The following is a 17,118-nucleotide window of genomic DNA, read 5'->3' as shown; positions in this document are numbered from 1 at the left end:
GCTCTTCGAAGCCAGGACCGTCTCACTTTGTGTTTGTGCAACCCCTGGGGCCCTGATCATGGCTGATGCTCTCAAAACACCCCTCCTAATAAAGCATCTGCAGCCCAGTTCCCCCCAGTGCCAAGTGCTTCACTTAGCTTACAGATCGAAGCTAGCCTGGGTCCTTTCGTCTCCTACTTGGCTGGTGCCGGGAGGAAGCCGCCGTGCCTGGATTTTCAAGGCTACAGGGATTGAATTTAAAACTAAACACGTGATTTCACTGGGAAGGGGATAAAAACCCACTGACATCTCTAATCAGATCCTGTCTGGCAGAATAGTTTAATCAACAACATTAGAATGTGCGTCTCAACTGAGTCCCTGTAAGTTACACATCAGCTCTGGACTCCGTTTCGATCTGGTCAGCCCTTGTGTCTGTTTTCCTCAACCTTTAGCAGGAGCACCCTCAGGCTGTGTGGAGCTGGGTTGGATGGTTACTGGTTCTGACCCCTTATGGCCGTCCCCTCCCGCGCTGTGACCTGAGAGATTTTGGGAACCGGCCTCGAAGGAGCAGCAGCAAGAGCCCTGCGCCGTGGAAAAGCAGGTGGGAGGCAGACAGATAAGTAGCACAGGCCGCCTGGCAGTCAGGCCAGGATTGTGATAACGAAGGAGCCCAGAGGGTGGAAAAGGGGACAGCGGTGGAAGAATGTGAGCCAGAGAGAGCTAAGTCAGTGTGTCTAGCAGGGAAAGGCTGGCCAGGCTCCGATCCCTCTGGAAACTCAGGCATGGAAATCGCTCTGGGAACGGCAGCACCAGGGCGAGCTCAGGCTCAGCTCAGCTTTGACCTCCCAGCTCCTTGGGCCTCTTCCAAAGAACAATGAACAAACAAATGCTGAAACTCTGGCCCCTCCCCTGGGCGGGAACACGGTCCCCGGGTGCAGCACCTCCCTCTGGGGCCGCAGCTGCAAGACGTGGCTCTGCGGATCCAGGCCTCCCATCAGGCATCGAGCCTCCAGATTTCCAAGGACAGGCCCCCGGAGGCAGCTACTACTATGTTGCCTTCTGCGCTGACCTGCGGGGGAAGCCGGGAACGGAGGGGTGGGTGTAAACAGGCGCGACAGGAACCGGGGACTGAGGCCGTTTCAATCCGAGAGGCCAGGGGACCAGCTCCAAGGTTCCTGCTAAATACACCCTGCCCCCGCCCCGAGTTCAGCCACAAGGACAAAGCGTCCAGCATTCAGCACGGCCTCAGATTCACTCCTCCGGGCAGCACGGTCTCTCCCCTGTGCGCAAGGGAGTGCCCCCACTGGCTGATCTGAGTGGTGGCCCGCCCTGGCCAAAGGAAGAGAGCCGAGGAGAGAGAGAGGATTCCACATGGACATTCCCCCACAACAGACAAGCTGGCTGGGAGGGCAGAAAGCTCAGGCACCCTCGTCCCCCAGTTCGGAGTCCGAGCGCCCCTCCTTACCCCATTCAACACGTTGTTGTGCGTCTGTGAACAGATAGTGTGAGGCGGGTCCGTCGGAACGTGTATCTGGAAAGAGAAAACTCATGGGGGAGGTTGCCCAGGGCCGGGTGAATCCATGGGGAGGAATGGGGGGAGCCCCTCTCTGTGCTATTTTTAGGAGGGCCCACTGGTTCTTTGCTCATCAGCACTAGGGGGCTCCATTGACGCAGCTACCCTGGGACTGGCTACGGGTGGCCGGAAGTGGGGTAGGCAGATCCCAGGCCCAGACGAGGCTGCTATTGACTTGGAATCGGAAATGCCCTATTTGCACAATCCTTGCTGTTCGCATTATAGAGAAGCATGTTCAGGGGATGAAGCTGAGTGTGCAGAGGGCTCTTCCAAGGGCCAAGACACAATCCTCAGAACCCTCCAGAAAGCAGGAATTACCTCTCTTCCCCCAGGTGGGGAAACTGAGGCACAGACAAGGAAAGTGGCTTGCAGCCAAAGTCGTAGAGCTGGGGTCGAGACTCGGGTGTTCCTGGCTCCCAGCCTCTATGAGCAAATCGTGGGGAGTGGGATGGGGGAAGGATTGCTAGAGAAGCATGGACCTTACCCGCAGGGTCTTGTCAGTGGAGGTCGTGTACAGAGTGCCCAGAGAGTGCCAGACCCCAGTGATCTGGGACCGGTGACCCACGTCAAAGTACTGTGGGGAGGAAAGAGACAGTAAGCCCTCTGCATACCTCCAGCTGGGGCTCACCACAGGGGTGAAAGCCAAGGCACCCCTCTGTTGCTAGCCTGTGTGGGTCCCATGCATCTCTCTGTTCCTAACCCATCACCTTCATGCTGGGGACTCTCACGCATATGCATCCAAGCCCGACTAGGGGATCCCACTCCAAGGTGCTTCGGAGGGCCCAGTTTAGGGTGTCGCAGGTCAGATCACACCAGGACCCCATGGAAATCTAGGTATTTTCGGTATTCATCTGGCCCCACCAGTAGCAAGTTACAAATGGGTCATTGAGAGCCATCTCCTCTGCCCTCCAGGGAGGGATGTTCCCTCCAGGGCATGGGGAATCGAGACCCATCCAGCATGGGGTTCACGGAGGAGAGCCCTCAAGTGAAATTGACAGTGGCTGAGTTCACAGCCCCAAGCTGCAGGCAGGCAAACAAGCAGCAGCCCTGGTGTTAATCCTCTGGGGTGAAAAGAGGTGGTGGTGGGGGGGGGGGGAATAGATGTAATGCTTAGCAAGCCTGCATCCCTCTGTCCAGCCCCGGATCAGGGAAGGCCTGCATACCCGGATGCGCTGGAAGCTGCCTCCTCTGTTTTCAAAGACGTAGAGTCGTCCCTGGTTGTCCCCGGCCCACAGCTGCGTCCCCTGGTAGGACATGGAGAGCAGGTAGGATTCCAGCTGGGGAAGGAAAGGAGCAAAGAGAGGATGGCACAGCTCTGGGGGTGGATCGGTGTATGGGGGGGGGGAGCGGATCACACAACACTCTCTGCCTATTCTAAAGGAGTTCCTTGACATTGGACTGCATCAGGCTGCCTGTTTCCTGGTTCCCCACAGGGCAACACATGTCACAGACAACAGAGGCCTGATGAGTGGAACAGGAGAAAGAGGCTCAGGTTTCAGGGGGACCTAGAATGGGGGGGACCCGCAAGCCACAGAGGTTCAGCCTGGGACACCAGCCCTGCAGCGTGTTTAATACCAGTCTGTTTCTTACAGTGCAGCCTCCCTCATTGCTGGTGAATGAGCAAAATGCCTGGTTAATCTGGCAGGAGGAGTTAGAAGTGCTTTATTGCCATTAAGCACCACAACCCTTCCTCTATGAAGGAGGTATCTGTTACCCCACTATACATCTAGGGAAACCGAGGCACAGCAACTGACTTGCCAGAAATCAAACACTATGTCACTGGCAGACGTAAGCCCCGACTCCGTGGGTGCTCTGGGGCTGGAGCACCCTTGGCGAAAAATTAGTGGGTGCTCTGCAACCATTGGCAGCCAAGCTCCCCTCCCCGCCCCCCCCAGCTCCTCCTCCACCTCCTCCCCTGAGCGCGCCGCGTCCCCACTCCTCTGCCTACCTCCCACGGGGTTGGAATGGACCTCAGGAGGTCATCTAGTCCAACCCCCTGCTCAAAGCAGGACCAATTCCCAATTTTTGCCCCAGATCCCTAAATGGCCCCCTCAAGGATTGAACTCACAACTCTGGGTTTAGCAGGCCAATGCTCAAACCACTGAGCTATCCCTCCCCCCCAGAGGCGAGGCCGGGGTGGGGATTTGAGGAAGGGGTCAGAATGGGGGCAGGGCAGGGGTGGAGTCTGGGCGGCCGGGTGGTCGAGCAGCCACCAGCATGAGTAGAAGTCAGCGCCTATGGTGGCAGACTCAGGAGTCCTGACTCCCAGCCCCCCTGCTCTAACCACGAGACCCCACTGCCCTCTCAGAGCTGGGGATAGAACCCAGGAGGCCTGACTCCCTGCACCTCACACCCTCCTTCAGATGCAACCAGTTGGGTCAGGGACTCCAAGGATTACATATTCTCCTCCCCCAAAATATCCTCAGGTAGGGAGTGTCTACAAACTCCCATCTCCCTCCTCTCCGTGGTGATTCCAGGCAACCTCCACTGCCTTCAGCAGGTAGGAGGGAGAATAGTCACCAGCTCCGGCCACCCACCTGCAGCCTCTGGAGGACGCTGTTGGCCCGGCGGTCGAAGACGACCAGCGTCTGGTCCTTGCTGCCTGAGATGATGAAGTGCTCGTCGGCCACAAGGGATAGCACGGCGCTGGAGTGGAGCTTGCAGCTCTTCAACGGGGCGTGGGAAGCTGCCGGGAAGGGAACAATGTCAAGATCTTTGCCGGGACAGAGCTCTGCTGGGGAGGCTGTGGGTCCTAGCCAGGTGATGCCTGCACTGGGCCCTGGGTCAATTTCCCTCCCACTTACCCCCTAATGTGGTTGGGAGGGGAAGTAATGTTCTATCCTGCAGCCCCAACCACACAGCCAGGGGGCCAGCAGATCTGCACCCCACCCCACCCCTGGAGTCATGGGGCAGCAGATCTCCACTTCTGACCCACAACCTGCAGTCAGGAGGCAGCAGATCGTGACAGTCTGTACCCCTATGTTAGCCCCTTTTCGAGGATTATGGTAAAACTTATACAAAGTATGCCTTATGAGGTACCATTTGAAAACTCATGATTTGCTGATCCTTGTTGTCTTGGTAAAATGTGTGTGACAACATTGTATGTAAAGTTACAAGAGATCACGGTGACACATTACTGAGCCATGCTCCCACGTTCTGGAGGGCAGTCACAAATCAGCTCCGCAGAGACAAAAGGCTAGACAATGCCTCAGCTTGGTGTCAACGAGGTCAAGTGGACGATCACCGCATTAAGTGGCCCCTCTTCTGCTGGAGACAGGGTGTGGGCAAAAAAAAAAAAAATCTACATTTTGACAAAGAAGCAGCTTGAGGTTCCTGGCCACCCAGGCTCTCCGTCCCCTGAACTTAGCTGGAGGTGATTCTTGCCCAAGAGAAATGACTCTGTTGGGAGAGTGAATGCCCCAAACCCTCTCTCCTGTTCACTCCGCACAGGGCATCAACACCACTTAAAGAACAAAGGAAGCAGCAATGGATTGGGGAGGGATCCTGACTGAAAGATTCAGCCAGTCAGACTGTTGGAACTTGTGGCGTGAGAGACTTTTGAATTCCCTTCGGGAACGTCTACACTGGCAAGTTTCTGCACAAATCATACCACTTTTATTAAAGCGCTGGAATTAAACCGCGGTTGTGTCCCCACCCTGTGCTCCTCGGGAGGGTGGAGCGCATCCACATTAGCAGCCTTTGCTGCAGCAGAGAGCACAGTGCATTGTGGTAGCTATCCCACCAAGCACCTGGCCGCAGGCTGCTTTGGGAAGGGTTTGCAGTGCCACATGATGCAGGGTTCCCAACCCCATTGTTCCATGGGCATCCTACTACATTTCCAGCTGCTTTTCAACTGAAGTGGGGGGGGTCAGTGTGTGTGTGGGTGGAGGGTGGGAGAGAGAGTGTGTTTTGGGGGACAAAGAGCGTGACAGCATGCTATCTTGTAAGTTCAGACCACAGTAGGAAGCAGGCAGGGGGGAAACCCCGACATCAGCTCCCGCCTCCCTCCCCAGCTCTCTGCACAGCACTCTCTCTCTCTCTCACACACACATACACACGCGTGTGTGCGTCCGTGCGTGCCTGCGTTCAACAGCTCGAGCATTCCACACGAATGCTTTGCTTTGTGGCCCGAAGCAGCACCGCACCCAAGGGCGGTCAGAAACAGAGCTTGGAAAGGGGCGGGGCGCACGGCTCCAGGGCCACCCAGTTCAAACAAGGAGCAGAACGGCCACCCAAGGGATTATTTCCAGGCTGTAATGTGTTTACCCTGCTGCGACAGACAGCGCTGGACCCTCTGCTGCAAGGCTTCCCACGCTCATCAAGGTGGTTTTTTCCCCCAACGCTGCAGCTGAGGAGTGTCTGCGCCCAAAGTGGCTTGGCAGCGTGCGCACCTCGGGAGTTACACCGCAGAACCCTGCTTTCCTGCGGCGTATCTTGCCCGTCTAGGCAGGGCCTGAGCTCGTTACGTTAGGTGTTAGCTGCATTTTACTTCTTTGTAACCAATTCTGATTTTCATGCCTCATGACTTGTAATCACTTTCTGGTGTTAAAACAATAAAGCAAACAAATGTATTATCTAAACCAGGGTGTTTGGATTGAAATGTTTTGGAAACTTCATTCGGGATAACAGGATTTGTGCAGATCATTTTCTATTAGCAAGATGATGGACTTTCTGTGAGCTTGGCCTGTTCCGAAGAGGGCTGGACTGTACACGCCCCACATTTCTGGGGGGAAAGCCTGGGCTGGGCGTTTGCCAGTGTTGCCCTTCCGTGCCGTTCAGAGGGGCTGGCCGGAGCACTCAGACAGCATAGCTGGGAGTCACTTACATGCTGGAGGCTGGGTGTGAGCAGACCTGGAGTGGTTACTCCCATGGCGAAGTAGTGTAAAAGGCACCCCAGGTTGGAGAATTGAGGGGCCATAGCTGTCCATCAGTCCAGTCTATACCCTGGGTAAAGTTACACAGATCTTCACAGCCAGCCAGTGGATTTTCCCGCCCAGGTCCCCGCTGGGAGGCAGGAGTATGGGAGGGGTTGCCCCAAGCCCAGGGTGCCCAGAAACCCCACTGAGTAGTGTTCTTGCTACTCAGGCTGAACTGGGCCAGCCCCGCTGAGCAACAAGCTCCAGCAGCACTGGAATCACTCCCCCACCCCACTCCTGCTCATGGGATCCCCCCTTCGCACAGGTTACATGGGACCCGGATTCCCCATCTAGGCGGGAAAAAACGAAGGGACTGTTTTTTCTTGACTATAAACTGAAAAGCTGGCCTGGGATTCCTGGGGGACTCGCTGCTCACAGGCCCCAGCAGGAGGTGGTTCACGTGCAGCAGGCCCTTTGCACAGCCCTGGTGACTTTTACCCAGAGATCTCAAAGCACTTTAATCGAGCCAGGCGGCTCAGTATCATCAGCCCCATTTTACAGAGCGGAAAGCTGAGGCAGAGCAAGCAAGTGGCAGGAGCAGAAAATGGAGCCTTAGGGTCATGGGACTGTGAAAGGACCTGCTGCATTGGGCCTGCTGGGCTCAAGGGTGCAGGGATGAGCCCAACTGACAGCTGGAGCCTCGATCCAAAAGCAGACACTAACCTCGCAGGTCGTACACCGTCACCTTCTTGTCGTAGGTCCCGGTGACCAGGATGTCGGGCAGGTAGGAGAGACACAGCACGGGAGCTTTCCCACTGGGAGTTGGGGAGACAAGACAGCGAAGGGAGAACAAATATGATCCTTCAGGACGAGCCTTGCAGTTGCCACCCCCCCAGGGCTGGAAAGCCCAAGGCCTTTGGTCCCTCTGTGCCCAGCCTCTGGGTGAGATCCCGATGACTTCTCCTCTGCTGCTCCTCCCGAAGGTACTTATCAGATCCCCATTACCGTAATGTCTGAGCGCCTCGCAATCTGGGCCTCCTCCCCCATTTACCATAATGTCAGAGCACCTCCCAATCTGGGCCCCCCCCTCACATTACCATAATGTCAGAGCACCCGGCAATCTGCTATCCTCCCATTACTGTAATGTCAGAGCACCTCGCAATCTGGGCCCCCGATTACCATGTCAGAGCGCCTTGCAATCTGGGCCCCCCATTACCGTAATGTCAGAGCACCTGCCAATCTTTAATCCACGTATCCTCACTAACCCTGTAGTGTAGGGCACTGTTCCCTCTAAGCTGTGTGTGCGCACACAGATCCTAAACCCCACACACACGGCAAAACACCACATGCACAAAAATGAACTATACATCAGAGCCAGGCTGAAATATCATTTACGGGCAACTTTTGACATTGTTTGCCCGCCATCTATCAACACAGCCAGATTCTACTAGCTGGCAAGGGGGGGAAAGGGAAAGGAGGGCAATGAATCGTACCCCTCCTCGCCAGCATTTCGAATGTGGAACGTTGATCACGTCGGGACGGTCAGGACCCATATATCTCCATTTTCCCGCGTTTTTTTGCCACAGATGCATGGACATGATCGGAGGTATGCACAAACTTCCGGCATCCTGATCTGAATGCTCTCCCGTTTGCCCTTTTGTCGAGTCACGCTGTTAAGCGCATTGAAATAATAGTCATATAATAAAAGTACTAATTTTAAATAAACCAATCTGGTAAAAAAAATCAATCCCAAAATGTCACTGTCTAGAGGTCTAAAGCGTAAAAGAACAGCGACTTCATTTAAATCTGGATGGCTGGATGAGACTATAGAGACGGTTACACTGAAGTCACATAGTGCAATGCTTGTTAAACTTCGTGAAATATTCACATATGATAAGGACAACGGAGTGGTTTGTGTATATTGTCGAGATGCCAGAGCTTCGGGAGAATTTTCAACAGGAAGAATGTGGAAAGATGTATGGAAGTTGGATTTCTTAAAGCGTCATCTGTCAAATCCTTATGTTCAAAATACAAAGACTTTCTTGCTGAATAGATTGTTATAGTCAGTCAGTACAATGACTTCAAGTTTGCAGTAGCCGAAAGAATCTAAAGCCAACTGGTTTTAAGTTTCCCGGATATGGTGACATTTGCTCACCAGAATGAACAGTTTCAGGATCTTGCAAAGTTGACGGGTATTGAAGGAACATTCCTAGCATCAAGTGCAGACTGTGAGCGTGGCTTTAGCTTAACGAACGCTCTAAAAAAACCAAACTACGGAATCATTTACAAGTAGATCCTTTGGACATGCTGATGTGTATTAAAAGTTACCAGCTGGATGGAGGACTGAGAGATCTGGACAGAGTTTATATTGAATGGGCAAATGAAAAAGATCGCAGGGAAAAACAGAAAGGTTAGTTTAGCAGTCTTTGACATTTCGACCAATAAGGAAATTAAAATGCATTTGTAATTACATATCTTATTCTTGGCTGATAATCGTTTATTGATTTTTTTAGGAAAATTTTAAATTTAAAACAAACACTCTTGTTTTTCTTATGATGTTCTCTATCTGAAAACCCATATAAATTGACATGATGGCATACTTATTACATTGTCTTTATTATAGGTTTATCAAAATCTTTTCAGACATGTGTATAGAATGAAAGGTGAAAGTGGACACCAACGGGCAGAAGCCTATGGACTGATAATGATCATGATTAATATGTGCTTGATATATGCTCATGATTGTCTATAAAAAAGATCTTAAAGCATAATGCTTAAAACTAACTTCTACTTCATGAAGAACGCTTAAATTTCCTTTTTCTAAGTATTTAAAAATGACATTTATAAAATAACATGGTGTAAAATTATTATCAAATTACAAATTAAAACTTTTTAAATGTATAAGCATTTTACTCGCTTGGGTGCATTTGCCTCATGGCACACAAATTTGAACTCTGCTTCAAAAATCTGCACAGAAGAAATTTTTCGCGCACACGGCCTGTCAAAAATTAGAGGGAACATTGGTGTATGGCTGTGCAGTTAACCCTACTGTATGTGTGGGGAAATGAGGGCCAGATTTTGATAGGTACCTAGGCACCTAACGCCTCTGGGTCTCACTGGGAGTTAGGCACCGAGATCTCTTTAAAAAGCTGTCCCTAAGTGACTGGCCCGAGGTTCCACTAGACTCTGTGCTGAATCCTGCTCTCGTGTGCCGGGCCAGCGCTCTAACCACTGAACCCTTCCTCCTCTCCTGCCTAGCAGCAGTCTCCATTGATCTTCTTTGCTCTCGGACAATCCACCTGCCCCCCGGCTGCTTTTTAAGCCCGTGATGTGGTCTTCTAGGGGACAGTCTGTCTGGCAGGGACTGCACAGTGCAGAGCCAAGTTGTAGTGAGCCACGCATGGAGGTGCAAAGGAATGGCTTCTCACCCGACAGTCCCCAGCTTCAGCCCACTTCCCCGGCCTGAGCCCTTGGCCTCCCCCACTTCGGTACTCTGGTCTAGACTCTGCCCAGCAGCACCATCTCCTCCCCTCTCCACCGAGCATGGCTGCCCCGACCCCAGTCTCTAAGGCACTGCAGATTCCACTGGTGGCTGAGACTCTCCAAGGTCTCCCTCTCCCAAGAGGCAGAGGCAGGGAGGCAGCTGGGAGCACCAGCCGTGCAGCCGAAGGAGGAGCTGGTGGGAACCAGGCTGGGATCGCTTCCTGGAGGGCCCGTGGTGCAGGGGGAGGAGGGGAAATGGTACCTGATCTCCCCAAACTGCTGCCCGTTGGCCTCTATGTCCCACAGTTTCACCGTGCTGTCCCAGGAGCCTGAGCACACCTTGTTGTCTCTTGAAGCCAGTGACCACACCCAGCCCTGCAGCGGGAAAGGGAGAGAAAAGGGTTAAAGTAGGAGGCTGCCCTTTCCTGGTGTCTTTCTCCGAAGCCCTTTAGCCCCCCAGGCTCCCTGCAATACACAGAGTTAACCCCATTGTACAGACAGGGGAACTGAAGCGCAGAGCAGGGACATGATCACAAGAGGTCCCAGTGCCCCATTCCTGTGCCAGTCACTAGACACGCTGTCCCGGCTCAATCCAACCCGACAGAAGGGAGGAAGAAAGCTCACATTCAGCACAGGCGTGGGCAAAGAGGGCACAGGGAAGGGGGGACTGGGCCAGGGGACATTTCCTGTCCAGGGGTCTCAGCAGGTCTGGCATCCCCAGAACAAAACCCCCATCTCAGGGATACTGGCACCAATTAGCTCCCCTCGTCATGGCAACAGCAAGGGCTGGGGGACAGCTCGCTCTCCAGCTGCTTCGGCATACCCATGCTGGGGACAGAGTGCCATTGGTGCCTTTCTCCAGCTCAGAGGAAGCCTGGTCAGACTCCTCCCTGCCCTGGGAGATTGAAGGTCAGGTTCCCACCTTGTGCGTCCCATTACGCTCCGTGCCCAGTGCTTTCACCAGCACCTTGTCCGGGGACTGGCCCAGCTCCCGCAGATCCCACAGGTCGACGTTCCGATCCAGGGAGCCTGAGACACAGAGAGCCCCACCCTGCAAGAGAAGGAGACAGACTGGCCACGGGTCCTTTGAAATGGGAAAAACTGGTCAGTCATTGGTACAGGAGCAAAGAGATGATGGGACACTCAGAGGCAGGGACTCAGAAGTTAGAGCCGGACGGGGATGGATGTCAGGACTCCTGGGTTCTATTCTTGACTCTGCCAACAATTTGCTATAGGACCTCAAGCAAGTCGTTTCCCTGGTCCATGCCTCAATTTCTCGCTGTGAAAATGATGTGAGCTGCTCAGATACATGTAAAAGTATCACCTACTCTCACCCTACAGAACTCCTGGAGCCAGAGACCAATGTGCGGAGCCGCCCTAGTTAACAGGGCTCGGAAGATACCACCACCACAACCAACCGTACACGGGTAGAGTCTTCCACACCTACTCTAGCCAATAGCTGTGTGTCATGATTAGAGATCATCAGCTGTTAAACCCAGAAATAGAACCCAGGAGTCCTGACTCTGCTCTACCTCACACCCTTCCCTCCCACAGCCAGAAGTCGAACCCAGGAGTCCTGACTCCCAAGCCCTGCCCCACCCCACTCCCAGACATCAGTGGCCAGCAAAGGAGGAAATCGGATGTCACCTGCAAGAGCAGAACGGAGTTGATGGAGGAGAAGTGGCCGTTGGCGAGGGAGAAGTACTCCGTTCTCCTGCCATCACAGGCCCAGTGTCTGAGATGCTCCTCCAGCTCCATGCAAGCAGCTGGCCAGTCGAAGTCCTCTGCATAGATAGGAAGAGATCGCAAGGATCAGGGTGTCCCACTCTGGGCGTCCCAAAACTGCTGGGAGCTTTGATCCCACAGCCACTCTACATCCCCTGCACCAGGTCGAGGTGGGGCTGTGTAAAAATCGCTTTCTTCAGGGTAGCGGCTCTCAATCTTTCCAGGCTACTGTAGCCCTTTCAGGAGTCTGATTTGTCTTGCGAACCCCAAAGCTTCACCTCACTTTAAAACGACTTGCTTACACAATCAGACATAAAAATACCAAAGTGTCACAGCCCCACTGTTACTGAACAATGGCTTGCTTTCTCATTTTTATCAGAGAATTATAAAATAAATCCATTGGAATGGAAATATTGTACTTACATTTCAGTGTATAGTCTATAGAGCAGTAGAAACAAGTCATTGTCTGTGCGAAATTTTAGTGTTTACTGACTTCGCTAGTGGTTTTTGTGTCACCTCTTGTAAAACTAGGCAAATCTCTAGCTTCCACTCCCCAGCCCCCACTCCAAGGAAGACCGGGGGAGCTATTGCGATTACAGAGGTGAAGCCAAGGCAAAGCAGTGAGGGGACTTGGCCAGGATCACATAGTGACGTCAGCTGCAAAGCAGGGAACAGAAGTCAGGTGTCCTGATTCCGAGTGCTCCCCTCCACTATAACCACTAGACCTCCTTCCAGAGCCAGGGATAGAACCCAGGAATCCTGACTCCCAGCCCCCTGCTCTAAGTGCTGGGGATAGGACCCTGGAGTTATTGTTACCCTCTCCCACAGCTCTAATCAGCACCAACTAACTCTCAAGATAGTAAAGTTAACTGGGGGACCTCTCTGAGGCCCATGAAATAGCATCTGGTCCTACAGTAGATCCCAGGAGTCCTGGCCCCTAGTCCTCTGCTCAGTCCTTGTGTCTCCTCCAAGTCCCACCTCCAATGAAGAAAGTCCAATGGACATCTACCTTCCACCACCGGGTTACATCTACTGATCCTCTTCTGAAAGCGAATCCTCCAGGTCACTGGGTCCTGCACAATATCCCTGAGGGTCCGACAGACCAAGGGCAAGACCTTCTGAAGAAACCTGGCTTCCAGATAAGAGCAGATCTCCAGGATCAGCTCCAGAGGGAGGGCTAACAGCCCAGAGGTCACGTCGTCGCTTGCAGGAGACTTCTTCAGCTTGAGGGGAGACCTGTGCTCCGATGCCTGGGCCCTGGGCCCTACAGACAGTGACTCGGGAGGTGGGCACTGGGCCTTGTGGCTGGGCTGAGCAGAGCTGAGGATGCGGTCGATGTATTCCTGAGCCTGCGTGTCTGGATCAACCTTGTTCTCTGCGTCGGAGCCATTGTCGGAGCCTTGGGGGTCCTCGGAGGAGCTTGGTGCCAGGTCCATGGCTGCAGAAGCAGTAAGGACAGTGAGAGTGGCGAGCGCAGCATAGAAACCAGTACAGCATATCGTATGTAAGCACAGAGCAGAGCATAACATTGGCCATTCTACCCCATGCAGCCGATACAGCAAGGGACAGGTTCAGTCCACCAGTCCCTTTCATTCTGCCAGCTCATCCGGTAGCTGTATGTGCTCAGGGTTGGAGTTTAAGGCCAGAAGCGATCATTAGATCATCTAGCCTGACCTCCTGTAGATCACAGGCCATTCAGTGACCCCAGTAACTTGTGTTTGGCTAAAGCATCTTTCAGAAAGACAACCTGACTGGAAGACAAGACAAGATGGAGAATCTACCACTTCCTTCAGAGTCTGTTCTAATGGTTCATTATCTTCCCTCTCAAAAATCAGTGTCTAATTTCTCATTTGAATGTGTCTGGCTTGAATTTCCAGGTGTTCGTTCCTGTTCTGCATTTCTCTACTATGGTCCCTCTAGACCCACCATTGCATCCACCTGCTGTACCAGCTCAGACCCACAGCCCTATTTCCTCAGCTTCCCATCCTCTTGTTCTGCAGTGTTTCCCAAACTGTGTGTGTCGGTGGGGGGGAAAGAGAAGTTAGGACTGACAGACTTCTCAATCGTTCTCCAGAATCTCAGCTTTCATCATTAATTAAAGTCTTCAGCTCTTGTGGTTGTGAAAAAAACATATGCCCTGACTGTTACACTCCTGGAGTCTGCAAAGAGCCTGAGACGACGCTGTTGCCTCAAGTGTGACTGACACAGCAACAGTGCCTGAGCCTGCAGAGAGCCTGAGCCCATCGCTCTGAGTGGAAGGTAGGTGCTTCATTCTAACAGGTTCTCTCAGATGTCTTCACTGACAAAGTGGGAATTTTCCTCTGTGTATGTCCTATGTATTTCGCTTGCTACCCAGGGTGGAACAAAAGGGTTATCTACTGTTTGGGGCAGATAAGGAGATACCAGGGAAGGATGTGATGTAACTCTCTGGGGTGGGACGAATGGGTCACTAAAGGACGGCTGAAACTGAGCCATATCTATGGGGAAGCTGGAAAGACAACAGGAACCCCAAAGGCTAAAACAGTCACACCTAGAAACCAAGAAGGAGGAGATCCCCCCTCCCCCAGGATGTGGAGCAAAAGCCCCAGCTGGAGAACGAAGGGGACAGGTGTCAGGGAGAAGGGCTGGCCTCTGGGGAGCCAGAGAAGCTTTCGCTTGGGGCTGACAAGGAGACAGACAGGGATGGATTCCACAGCAGCTTTGCTGATGGGCCCGGCTTGGCCAGGATGGCCCATGGTTTACCTCCGCCTCTGGGCGCTAACCGAAAGGCATTCAGATGCTACAGCCAGGTGACTGACCTGCCTGTGCCGCTGGAGGGGGAGCGCACAGGCCACCCGCAGGAGGCTGGCTGGGCTAGGCTAGATTTGCTGCAGGGAGCCAGGAGAGACAGGGCCTGACTCGGATTCCTAGGCCTCTGGCCCCACAGAGTTAGGGCCCTGGGCCTGGCTGGCTCGGGGGGGGGTCGCCCCCCCCGCAGAGACCTGGGGGCCCGGCTGGCTCGGGGGGGGGGGGTCGCCCCCCCCGCAGAGACCTGGGGGCCCGGCTGGCTCGGGGGAGGGGGGTCGCCCCCCCCGCAGAGACCTGGGGGCCCGGCTGGCTCGGGGGAGGGGGGTCGCCCCCCCCGCAGAGACCTGGGGGCCCGGCTGGCTCGGGGGGGGGGGTCGCCCCCCCCGCAGAGACCTGGGGGCCCGGCTGGCTCGGGGGGGGGGGGGTCGCCCCCCCCGCAGAGACCTGGGGGCCCGGCTGGCTCGGGGGGGGGGGGTCGCCCCCCCGCAGAGACCTGGGGGCCCGGCTGGCTCGGGGGGGGGGTCGCCCCCCCCGCAGAGACCTGGGGGCCCGGCTGGCTCGGGGGGGGGGGGTCGCCCCCCCCGCAGAGACCTGGGGGCCCGGCTGGCTCGGGGGGGGGGGGTCGCCCCCCCCGCAGAGACCTGGGGGCCCGGCTGGCTCGGGGGGGGGGTCGCCCCCCCCGCAGAGACCTGGGGGCCCGGCTGGCTCGGGGGGGGGGGGGGTCGCCCCCCCCGCAGAGACCTGGGGGCCCGGCTGGCTCGAGGGGGGGGGGTCGCCCCCCCCGCAGAGACCTGGGGGCCCGGCTGGCTCGGGGGGGGGGGGGTCGCCCCCCCCGCAGAGACCTGGGGGCCCGGCTGGCTCGGGGGGGGGGGGTCGCCCCCCCCGCAGAGACCTGGGGGCTCGGCTGGCTCGGGGGGGGGGGTTGCCCCCCCCGCAGAGACCTGGGGGCCCGGCTGGCTCGGGGGGGGGGTCGCCCCCCCCGCAGAGACCTGGGGGCCCGGCTGGCTCGGGGGGGGTCGTGCAGAGACCTGGGGGCCCGGCTGGCTCGGGGGGGGTCGTGCAGAGACCTGGGGGCCCGGCTGGCTCGGGGGGGGTCCTGCAGAGACCTGGGGGCCCGGCTGGCTCAGGGGGGGGTCGCCCCCCCCCCGCAGAGACCTGGGGGCCCGGCTGGCTCGGGGGGGGTATCGCCCCCCCGCAGAGACCTGGGGGCCCGGCTGGCTCGGGGGGGGGTATCGCCCCCCCCGCAGAGACCTGGGGGCCCGGCTGGCTCGGGGGGGGTCGTGCAGAGACCTGGGGGCCCGGCTGGCTCGGGGGGGGTCGCCCCCCCCCCGCAGAGACCTGGGGGCCCGGCTGGCTCGGGGGGGGGTCGCCCCCCCCGCAGAGACCTGGGGGCCCGGCTGGCTCGGGGGGTCCTGCAGAGACTTGGGGGCCCGGCTGGCTCAGGGGGGGGTCGCCCCCCCCCCGCAGAGACCTGGGGGCCCGGCTGGCTCGGGGGGTCCTGCAGAGACCTGGGGGCCCGGCTGGCTCGGGGGGGGGTCGCCCCCCCCCCGCAGAGACCTGGGGGCCCGGCTGGCTCGGGGGGGGGTATCGCCCCCCCCGCAGAGACCTGGGGGCCCGGCTGGCTCGGGGGGGTCCTGCAGAGACCTGGGGGCCCGGGCCCGGTCCAGGGGCGCCGCCCAGGGGCTGGCTGCAGCCGGGGCAGAGCTCGGACCGGGGGCAGCGCGGAGGCGGCTCAGGCCGGCGGGGGAGGGGCAATGAACGAAGCCGCCGCCCCCGGGACCAGCCTGGCCCTGCCCCGCCCCGCCCCCCTTCTTACCCCCGGCGGGGGCCGAACCGCTCCCTCTGACAGCGGAGCCCCGCCTCCTCTTGCTCTCCACTTCCGGATCCGGCGCCTCCGCCCCCAGCGTCACAGGGGAGGCGGCTTCCAGCGCCGGAAGATGACGTCACACAGCGGAAGTACTGCCCGCCCCTCCTCCTCACGTGACCGCCCTTCCTGGGGGTGAGATCATCCTCGGCAAGGTCTGGTTCATAGACCCCCCCCCGTGTCATGACGTGAAGGCATTCATGTGACATCATAGGGATGACATAACCCTCTTATGACATCACAGCATGTGTCTTCCCCAGCCTTGGGCAACAGGCTTCGTACACCCCCAGCCAGCCACCCCCCAGCCCTCCCAGGGGCAGCGTGGCAGGAGCCAGGCCCCAGCTGGGCTGCCCACCCCAGCTCCTCTCTGAGACAGACCAGGGCTGGGTCTGCCCTGCCCGAGGCTGTCCCAGACCCTACCCCCAACCGTCACACCTGGGGAGCCCCCCCCCAGCAGCCAAGGAAGCACCTCTAACACCCCACTCACCCCCCCAGTAACCAGCGAGCTGGGCTCCTGGCTGCCTCTTGCAAATCCAGAAGCAGGCCAAGGAAGCAGGGCAGCACTGAAGGCCATCAATGAGGCCAGCGTCCCAAAGCACTTGTGACCACAGTCTAAGAAGTTATCCTCATGCTCCATTTTTGAGATGGGGAAATAAGTAGCTTGCCCAGTATCATACCACTTAATGAACCCAGGTGAGTGCCTTTAAAGCACACCCATGTGCTAATTCATTTTTTCATTTGTTCTGTAAATCTTCACCCACCTTTACAAAGGAGAAAAGTATTATTCCCATTTTACAGATAGGGAAACTGAGGCCCAGGGAGGGGAAGTAACATGCCCAATATCAACTCCC

General features: G+C 56.5%; 1 protein-coding gene across 5 annotated transcripts; it reads right to left on the bottom strand.

The window, feature by feature from the left end:
* Positions 1-304: 304 nt before the first annotated feature.
* Positions 305-17,113, bottom strand: LOC140900910 (F-box/WD repeat-containing protein 9). 5 transcript variants are annotated; one of them, XM_078849559.1, is made up of 11 exons: positions 17,029-17,113; positions 12,626-13,054; positions 11,539-11,675; positions 10,814-10,975; positions 10,154-10,266; positions 7,132-7,223; positions 4,090-4,238; positions 2,716-2,829; positions 2,037-2,126; positions 1,445-1,510; positions 305-1,048 (listed from the first exon to the last, which is right to left on the bottom strand). In XM_078849559.1, the coding sequence occupies exons 2-11, from the start codon at positions 13,050-13,052 to the stop codon at positions 974-976; spliced, it is 1,425 nt and encodes a 474-aa protein (XP_078705685.1). In that variant the 5' UTR covers positions 13,053-13,054; positions 17,029-17,113; the 3' UTR covers positions 305-973. The 5 variants fall into 5 exon arrangements, with proteins under 5 accessions (XP_078705685.1, XP_078705683.1, XP_073174991.2 ...); XM_078849557.1 differs by lacking the exon at positions 17,029-17,113 and adding an exon at positions 16,220-16,529; XM_073318890.2 differs by lacking the exon at positions 17,029-17,113 and adding an exon at positions 16,220-16,529 and having other exon boundaries at positions 10,814-10,942.
* Between the last annotated feature and the right edge of the window lie 5 nt (positions 17,114-17,118).

The sequence above is a fragment of the Lepidochelys kempii genome, chromosome 20, assembly GCF_965140285.1.
Source record: "Lepidochelys kempii isolate rLepKem1 chromosome 20, rLepKem1.hap1, whole genome shotgun sequence".
Classification (NCBI taxonomy): Eukaryota; Metazoa; Chordata; order Testudines; family Cheloniidae; genus Lepidochelys; species Lepidochelys kempii.
Note: the sequence above shows the minus strand (reverse complement) of the source record. Positions and strands in the feature narration are given on the sequence as shown.